Source organism: Suricata suricatta, chromosome 8 (genome assembly GCF_006229205.1).
Source record: "Suricata suricatta isolate VVHF042 chromosome 8, meerkat_22Aug2017_6uvM2_HiC, whole genome shotgun sequence".
Taxonomy (NCBI): domain Eukaryota; kingdom Metazoa; phylum Chordata; class Mammalia; order Carnivora; family Herpestidae; genus Suricata; species Suricata suricatta.
Genome location: NC_043707.1, coordinates 3534232 through 3543788, shown reverse-complemented (window position 1 = coordinate 3543788; position 9557 = coordinate 3534232). Strand labels below are relative to the sequence as shown.

Genomic DNA, 9557 nt, shown 5'->3' with positions numbered 1-9557 from the left:
CGGCCGGAAGCAGGACGCCCCGGGCCGGGGCCGAGCTGGGCGCGCGCCGCCCCCATTTCGGGAGCCGCCGGGTGGGACAGGGAGCACTGAGGCCCGCGGGCTGAGCCGCCCCGCGCGAGTGGGTTTGAGGGTCTGCGTGCTCAGTGGGCAGCTTGGTGGCGCGTGTGTCCACGTACATGTGCATTTGTATTTACGCACGCGCCACGCTACGTGTGGGCATGTTGGCGTGTGTGTAAACACGCAGTCCACCCGGCGCGCGGGTGCGGGCTGTGTGTGCTCCGTGTACACACACGTCGCCGTTTTGCAGATGGTGCCCACGCGTGGACACACACGCGTGTACGGGTGCCGTGTTGGGAGCCCCACACTCCAGCCACGGGTGTGCATCTATGCACCCCGCCCTAGAAGCGTGTTCAGGTGGCCTCTGTGCTGACTGAGGAATCTACCTGCACAGTGCGTGGCGTGGTTTACGCGGTTCGGGGCTTTTCAGTCAGCTGGGTAGGAGGTGGCACTGCCCCATTCAGGACCACACTCCCCAGGCTTCCGTGATCCATAGAACATTAGTGCCCACAGCTTGTGCTGCCAACAGGCCACCTGGCTTTGCTTAGCTCAACTGCCCCAGAAATAACCCAGGGTGGTATCTAGGGAAGAGGCCAGAGTCCTTGAGCTCCGCCCCTCACAGGTGTAAGGTCGTGGCCCAGACTGTGACTCCCCAGCATGAGCCCCGGAGCCTGGTTTCCTGACGGGGAGCCATCCCAGGAAGGGTGTTTGGGCCTGCAGGGAGTAGCCTGAGGACTCTGGGGCTCAGCTTCCTGAAAGTGGGATGGGGGATCAGCATTCCAGCCGCAGGTTTGGACCCCCGGGGGAAGCGGTAGTGTATCCAGCCAGGGGAGTCTTTGCTCACAACTCCCTACCAGAGCTCTCAGCAAGGACCACTGACCCTGTGTGGTCCTCACACCACAGGATGGGAGGTTGCTCTCTCTGGGCAATGCCCCTTCCTCCTCTGGCCTCAGTTTCCTGGTACCTCCAGCGTGGGAGTTGATCTCTAAGGAGTCAGTGGCCACTCCCTTGCGCCCACCGCCCCCAGGGCCTGCAGCCCCACCCTGCAGGAAGCTCCCTAATCAGCCTGTTTGTCTCAAGGGCTAGATGTGGCAAAACTTGCAAAACCACATTCACGGCAGTTAGCTTGAGTCCCACATCTGCATGCATGGCTCCCTCCCTGCCTGGGGCTGGGCAGGCAGGTGTCTGGTGGGGAGCGCCTCGCCTGTCTGGACTCTCCGCCCGCAGCCCGGAGCCTGGCACCAGCACGGGTTGGTGTTGCTCCACCACAGGAATTAAGAATGTAGCTTTGCGGATTGAATTGCCTGGGAGAAACTCTGTCCCCAAGAGGGGCCGGAGCTGCCTGCGGACTTGGTGGCTCTGGTGGCCCCCTGAGGTAGTAGTGTGTGCTTCAGGCTCCGTGAGTTTCCGATTCACATCTGTAAAATGGGGGATATGGATACTAGGGAGGTTCGCTGAATGTGAAAATGGGTCGTGAACCCCCAAACCTGAGGTCCTTGCATGAGAGTGAGTGAGGGGCTCCTCAGGACTACCCCCTCTGTATCCTCCCTGCAGGCTCACAGTACACTGTGTGTTTTTGGGTCACATCTCTGTGATTCAGGTGTTAATGAGGACAGGAGGCTGCAGGGGGAGGGGACCTGTGTGTTTAAGTGGTGGTGCTTTAAGGCAGCAGAAGGTGCTGGAATCCTCACTCCGGTGGCCTTTGGATTTGCTGTTGGGAAGGAATAGTTGGGGTGTGTCCCTTGGGGCTCCTGGGTGGGAAGGAGTCCGGAGGAGGCACTTAGAGGCCAGCACCCACCCCAGCCTGTTCCCACACCCTGTCTGGGGACACTGGAGTAGGGCATCTACAGCAGGAAATTCCCAGAAAAATTCATTTGAATGTAAAAAAAAAATAACAAAATGCCAGTGCAAGCCCTGGGAGCCAGCTTGGATTTCTGGCTCTGTTGGGGGCGGGGAAGGGACTGGGCCTGGCGGGCCTGGGTGGGGGGGGGTGTAGGGGAGGGTGGTGAGCCTAGAGGGCTGGTGATGGGGGGCAGCTGGGCCTGGGCCTTGGCAGGGCCCGCAGACCCTTCACACACTCCCTCACCCGGCACTTTTCGCAAGAGCAGCTGGTTCCCTTATTCTGCTCAGTGCCCCCCCTGCAGGGCCCCAGCCAGACAGCCCAAGTGCGCGCCTCCCTCAGGGCTCCTGGTGTCCCCTCTCCCCAGCCTTCCGCTGGCACGCAGCCCTGCCCTCTGCCCTCTCTCCCGCTCCCCTTCTCACCATGCCGGGTGCAGACCCCACATCTGCCATCCTGCTCTGACACCTTAAGAACATTCTGAGGGAGGCTTGGGTGAGGGGGCTGCGAGTGCAGACCCCAGGCTCTGGGGCCCTTCTGGCTCTCCCAGCTGGAACTTGGGTCTTAGGAGTTTGCTGCGGCAAAGGAGGGGAATCTGGAAGTCACCGGTCCAGTCCCCTTGTGGTGCAGTTGTAAAAACTGAGGCCCAGGTCATGGCAGGCTCCTGTGGCCAGCCAAGGAGATGGGCAGGTGGGTCATAGACTTAACGTCTGGGAGCCTTTGCTGTCCCCTGGTTCTTGAATGAGGAAATTGAGGCTCAGATTAGGGAGTTGGTGACCACCAGGTCAGGCTAGATTCTCCCGAATCAAAGGCTGACCTCTGCTGAAGGCCTTTCCCTGTGAGGCTGGGGGCGGGGCGGGCTGCTGCCTGCTCCCTCCGGAGGTCACGGTGCCAACAGGAGGTTCCTGCAAGCTGGACGCAGGCAGTGTGAAGGTCTTCACTGCCCGCCAGTGGAGTGTGGTACCTCCGTGGGAGGTGGCAGGCATTGAGTTGTGACAGACACGCTTCTTCCACTCATTTCTCCCCCTTGGTAACCGGCCGCACCAAGCCCCAGGGATCCTGGGGACAGGGCAGCGCAGGGCCACGGGGGCCTGAGGGTAATTAAGCTTGGGCCTTTCTTCCCACAGACGGCCCTCAGCGCCTTTTTCCAGGAGACCAACATCCCCTACAGCCACCACCACCAGATGGTAAGTGTCCCCGCAGCCCCCAGAGCAGCTATGGCGTCCTCCTGGGGCAGGGGAGGGGGCCTCTGTGGCTCTCTGCGGTGGAGGGGCCGCTGGCTCGCACAGGAGAGTCCTCCGTGGACACAGCCTGTGGGTGTGTTGGGCTTCGGGAGCCCCAGCTCAGGGGCTGTCCTACAGAGCCGGATGCATCCAGGGAAGAGGCACAGAAGCCCCCAATAGTGGCTGACTGTGTGTCTGCTCCTAGGAGGCAGTGGGAGGCTGGGGACTCTCCCAGAAAGGGGTGCTCACCCCCCAACTCTGTTCTTACGCCCACAGATGTGCACTCCTGCCAACACCCCTGCCACGCCCCCCAACTTCCCCGATGCCCTCACCATGTTCTCCCGTCTCAAGGCTTCCGAGAGCTTTCACGGTGGCGGCAGTGGCAGTCCAATGGCCACCACGGCCACGTCCCCTCCACCGCACTTCCCCCATGCCGCCACTGGCAGCTTCGCAGCGCCCAGCTGGCCGACCGCGGCCTCGCCCCCAGGGGGGCCACAGCACCACCAGCCGCAGCAGCCGCCCCTGTGGACTCCGGCACCCCCTTCCCCAGCCTCAGACTGGCCGCCCTTGGCCCCCCAACAGGCCGCCTCAGAACCGAGGGCCCACCCCGCCATGGAGGCCGAGAGATAAGGGAGGCCCCTCCCCCCTCCCGGAGGCCAGGACCCTGTGGGGCGGGGGAGAGGATGTCTCCGCGGGCCCCCTTCACCCTCCTCTGTCTGCACCCCTGTTCCCCGGAGCCCTGGAGGGGAGAGACCGGACCCCGGTGCCAGCATATGGGCCGCCCACGCGTGAACACGGAAGCGCAGGCCAGCGGCGCCCATCTTGCATGGATGTGGTTCAGAGTCGTCTTGGTGCTGGTGGACAGAACTTCAGAGAACAAGCAGCCTTCCCTGGAGGACTCACTCGCCCTGTCCCACCCCAGGGGGCTGCAGAGAATCGCCACAGCAGCGGAGACTTGGCTGGCTCCTGCCTTGGAGCTCCTTGGGGGCCAGCAGGCCTCCATCCCCACCCTCGGGAATGCAGAGCCTTCTCCGCATGTGTGTGTGTAGCTGTGTATGTATTTATATGTATGTCGCTCTTCAAGAAGCAACCTAGTTTATGGGGCAGCTGGACTTTGCATGATAGAGTGAGCCCCCAGGCCCTTTGCCCGCCACCCCTCCCCCCAGGGCCCTGCCCCTCTCTCCTGCCCCTTTGTCAGCCAGCCTTGCTGTTCCCTGCAGAGAAAAGAATTGTGGGAAACTCCAGGACTCTTCCCACCCATTCCCAGCGCTTGCCTGCTGGGGCTGCCTGCATGCCTCCCCCAGAGCCTGGGGGCACCTCACACCCTTTCCCTTCCCCCTTTTAACAAAAGAGAAGAGTTCAAACTACCACCAGGCTTTGTGGTCTTGCCTCGTATCCTAAGCTTTGCTGCCAGCTGGCTCCTTGTGGAGAGGCAGGGCACTGACAGAGCCCGGAACCGAGGGCACCCTCCTGTCCTGCCTGGCTCCACACTAATGCTGTCTTTTCAACCGTAACGTGGCTCTGGAATCTTCCTGCCCATCCAAGGTTCCTGCCGTGAAGATCCGTTTCTGGCCTGTGTTCCCAGAATCCCAGCCCTCCTGCCCATCTTTCCCTCCTGGCTGGACTGATCCTGACCTCCAGGACTAACAACTGCCTTCCGGTCTGCTTGGGTTTCACATAGGGACCTTTTTTGTGTGTCGTAGGGCTCCAGTGGCTGGCTGCAGGCTGGACTCCAAGTCCAGCCTCCAGCAAACATGCCTGGCAGGGCCCTCCCCTGGGGAGGTGCAGACCATGGCACCCGCAGTCAGCAGGCTTCTGTGCAGAGCCCCTGGGGGCTTGTGACAGGAACAGGACAAGCCCAGGGCAGAGTCCAACCTGCAACTCAGACCTTTTGTCACTAAGGAAGATCCCGGGCTGCTCCTGAGCTGGGCTGGGACAGACACCTGCTCTCACCCCACGGGAGAAGCCAGGGATGCCCAACCCTGCCCCCCTACCCCCAGCTGCCCATGCTGGGGGATGGGGTTCCTGGGGCAGCCTCAGCCTTGCACTCCTTGTGAGGGACTGGGCTTTGGGCAAGGAGGGAGGCCCCAGTCTCTGCCCAACTGTCCGTAGTGGCAGATCTCACTTAGGCCAGCCCACCTGGCGCCCAGCCCCTCAGTTGACCCCTTCCCCGGATGATGCCTGGGGGAGAGTTTCTTCTATTGCAGAAGGTCTCCTGTTTGATGTCTCTCTACTCCACAATGGCAGTCCTGCTCTTGGTGCCCAGGGACGAGGATGTTCCCGTGCTGGTGTCACCCCTGCTGCTCCCTGGCCTCCCCAGCTTTGTCTCCGCCCGGCTGGACCCTGGACAGGCTCTTGGGATACCTGTACCCTCTGGTTGTCGCTGAAGACTGACCGCTGGGCCCCCGCTCAAGCTGTTGCCTACGTCCTGGAATTGCGTCATCTTCAAACCCATCTTCTAAGGGCCTTCCTCTCGGAGTCCAGGCGGGTGGGGGCACAGCTCTGTCTGGGGTGCACGTGGTGGGGGGGCAGGATGCGGGTGAGGGTATCTTGGGCCTCCTGAATCTTCGCTGCAGCTGCTCCGTTCTTGTGATGAGGAAAAGTTCTCAGGTAACTGCCACACAACCCCCCCAAATGGTAGGAGGAATGCAGAGGCAAGTTCGTGTTCACAGGTCGGCTTCGGCAGAGGGGAGCGGCCTGGGCCGTCCCAGGGGGCATGACCGTGCCAGAGGCACCAGAGGCAGTGCACCGTCTAGAGTTTGTGCCCTGGGCGGCTACAAAGTCTGGTCCCCAGACCAACAGCACCACCTCGGAGCTTGTTAGGGGGCAGGACCTCGAGGTCCATGTTGAAAAGTGTCCCTACATGACATCTCTACTAAGTGCCAATCTGTTGTAGGTGAAGCGCATCTCTGTTCCCAGGGGGCTGCCATGGGCTGGGCCTGGAGGTCTCAGGTGGTCACCTTGGATCGGAAAGGCCTTGAAGTTCTCATAGGTCCTGGTTTTCCAGCCCGGGCACTGCAGGCATTTGGGGCTGGATTGCTGTCCACTGGGGCGTCCAGTTCACTGTGGGATATTGACCAGCAGTTTGGCCCCTTCCTGCTAGGCGCCAGTAGCATCTCCCAGTTGTGACAACCAAGAAAGTCTGTAGACATGACAAGATGTCTCCTAGACCTATGCTTTCATGGATGGCTGCACAGCAGAGCCTCCCCGGAGCTCTGTAAAAAGACAAACCATAGCCTTCCAGACCCCACGGCATCAGTCTCTGGGGGAGAAGCCTTGACAGTATAACTTTAAACGTTCCCCAGGATACTGGTTGATTAGCTTGGGAATAAAAATCAGTTAACGGTACACTGTGAAAGGGTGAACTTTCAGAGCGTCAAAGCTGTTACTGAAACAGCCCCCAGGTGATGGGGATATAGGGCCCCAGCACGCCCCCTCCCAGCAACTGGGAGCCACCAGCCTTGTGACCCCCCCCAAACTTGTGAAGGTCCCCTGGGTGGTGCTTGAGGCAACTTCTGGAGGGGCGCAGGAATCTGTTTCTTCCTAAGTGCCCCAGGCAGGGTGGGAGCCTGAGCAGGAAGGGACAGAGAGCAGGGCTAGAGCTAGGGCCAGGGACTCCAGTACTTCCCAGCAATCCAGAGGCCCTGCCAGGTGTGCCAGGATCTCACAGGAAAGGGAAAGGCTGTAAAAGTGGGCTAACCTTGAGGGGGAACCAGAGGTGGGAACAGAACCTGGAACCTTCCTCAACTTCTCCAAGCCTGGAAGCTCAGAAGCAAAGTTGGAGTCAGTAACCATCTATTAACAAGTTCAGGCATTAACTGGCTGAAAAGCAAAGGTACTGGGTGCGCAAGCGGAAGGGGACAGCCGCAGTCATCCTTGGCTGTCCTTCACCTTGGCACCTCCTGGGAGCTGGCCTTGTCACCGAAAAGCCCAGCGTCTTCTGGGTATGGACACCCCTACCTGCCTGCCAGACTTGAGCTCAAATGACTGCTTCCAAAGTTCTGCTCAAAAAACACTGCCTCCAGGTAGTTGCTTGGAAGGAAGGTATGAGCTCCAAGTGTCTCATTCCTGAAGAGTGGATGTGGCAGCGCGTGGGATGGTCTAGCCCCCCCAAGTGACGGGCAGTGGGTGCCTCTCCGGTCTGCTGTTAGAGCACTAGGGCATGCCAGCCTCGGGGTTTGCAAACCCCTAGGCCCCCGACCCGTGCTGCTGGGCTCGAGTGACGCTCCATGTCTCTCCAAATGGCCTGGTGTCTGCACGGAAAGTCTGACTTCTGGCTGATCTTGGAAATGTGTGACACCTCACCTGGCTTCCCTTGAGGTCATGACGGGCTGAAGCTGACCCTCACCAGGGGCGGACACAGCCAGCCCGTCGTCAGCCAGCCCACTCCACTGGCCACACACGTGTGTGCCCGGTCCTATCTCCGACTCGGTTGGGATCTGGAGGGGATCTCGCTTTTCACCAGGACAAACTTGCGAAGTAAAAGCCCTGCTCCAGTGGGTGAAGGGGGCGCCTGGTGGATGCATGGAGACACTTTCTGTGGGCAGGCAGGCTCCTCCCCCGGACAGCTTTAACTAAGGGCTTGTTCTCCGTCAAGATTTTCTCAGACGAAGGGGATGCTCCCAGGGCCACTAAGGGTTCCCAGGGTCTTCCCAGGGTTCTCTGAGAACCCTCTGTGGCCGGCCACAGAAAAGCACGCTGTCCCCAAGGCCGGGCCCCAAACCCGTTAGTGGGCAGGGCTGCCACAGCCCTGTTAGTCTCTGAGGGGCTTCTATGACACGACAGATGAGCGCTTTGAGGCTGGTTACTTCCCGGGGCCAGTGCTGGGGAGGCCGCCAAGGCTGGACAAAAGGAGATCTTCTGAGGCGAGGCTATTTCCAGTTCCTGCATTTGGAAAAGTCTGGTTGTCCAGCCACAGCTTCGTTGGGGCAATATATGTGTTTCATAGGAGTCTTAGAAGAACTCCGCTCCTTTAGAGGAGGGGGCGCTGGGTCCTCTCAGCCCCACTTCCGGGGTGGCCGAGGGCTTGTCAGTTGCACAGCACAGCACGAGGTGCGGAGAACCCGCGGGCAGCCATCTGGTCTGCTTTCCCGGGCTCTTTCTCCCCTTCTGGGGGTTAAAGAGCTGCACATGTTGGTGGGGTGGTTTTCCGTGGATCCTATGGAAGCCATGAGCAAGATGAGGAGGGGGACTGAGCAGAGAAGCCTCTGTCCGGCGGCTTGTGTTGGTTTGGTGGTTCTCTGCCTACAGCCTCCAGGGCCAAGCCTGGAGACCAGTGGGCGCCGATTCCAGCGGCGGAGGCCCCCGCACCGAAGGCCCGCGCGTCCAGCGCCTCAACTCTCCACTGCTGGCTGCTTGCTTTGGGGACCCGCAGCGTTTTCCGATGCAGGTCATCGTGCTGGCGACACACATTGCTGTCGTTAGTGGTTTACGTCTTAGTGTTATGGAGTTCACTGTCTTTGGAAGACGGTAGAAATGTTCCGTGACCCTTTCACCTGCAGCAGTGAGCCGTGCTGGGGTGCAGGGCGGTCGCTGGTCAGCATCTCCATTCCAGCAGCACCTCGAAGCAGGACCCTCTGCTTGGCAAGAAGCCTCTCTCTCCCCCTCTGGCCCAGCTCATTTTGCAGCCCCACACCAGGCCAGCCCACATGACCAGCACGGTTGGTTACCTTCCTCCCTGTCCAGTCTGGCATGGCCGCCACATCCCAGGCCAGGAACCACGTCCCCCTGGCGGAGTAGGAGGCTGGACACAGGAGCGTCTGAAATCCCCACTCTGCTGACCCCATCCTGGCTCTGTCTGCTCCCCACGCACCTTTCCCTGCTGGCCTGTGGGGTCCTCCCAGCTCCCTGCCGGCCCCACCCTCTGGGGTTGGAGGAGGGGAGGGGCAAGCCTTCTGCCTGCAGCTCCCATCTGGAGAGCCAGCTTGTTCCCCCACAACCCCTATGGGGGACAGGACTGTCGTTCTGGCATTGCTCCTGGTTGGCCGCTGTTGGGCGTCCCCACCTTCCAAAACACTAGGGGCCTGTCGGAGTGCAAGCGGTTACACTGACCTACCTGGGCCTCACTCCTTGATGCCTGGGCTACAGGAACCAACTCAAGCATGATTCCCTCTGTAAATCTGAGAAATGGAAGGCAGCTGTGGGGGGCCCGGCAGGGATGGATAGGAGGGTCTGAGAATCCTACCTGTGTAGGTGCCCAAGGGTCAGGGCTGCAGGGGACAAGCCTGGCATAGGATGCTTTGCCTGAGCCCGGGCTAAACCTCCCCTTCCTGACGCAGGAGGTGACAGAAGTTGGGGCCCTCGTACCCGTATGCAACACCCAAAGAGGACAGCACTTGGTAGGGTGCTGGAGAGCTGAGGCCTCCTGAGCAAACCTGGCTGGTCACACCACCCCTGCCCCCAGAGCCCCCATCTTCCCAGAACACAGGGCTAGGGCAAGC

The 9557-nt window shown here is 60.7% G+C and overlaps 1 protein-coding gene across 1 annotated transcript in view; it reads left to right on the top strand.

The window, feature by feature from the left end:
- UBALD1 (UBA like domain containing 1) overlaps positions 1-4487 on the top strand; it is a 4973-nt gene extending 486 nt beyond the window's left edge. The window contains exons 2-3 of the mRNA XM_029947519.1: positions 3022-3081; positions 3394-4487. Of these exons, the coding sequence (XP_029803379.1) occupies positions 3022-3081; positions 3394-3747 (414 nt within the window). The 3' untranslated portion in view covers positions 3748-4487. The remainder of the gene's footprint in view (positions 1-3021; positions 3082-3393) is intronic.
- Positions 4488-9557: the final 5070 nt, after the last annotated feature.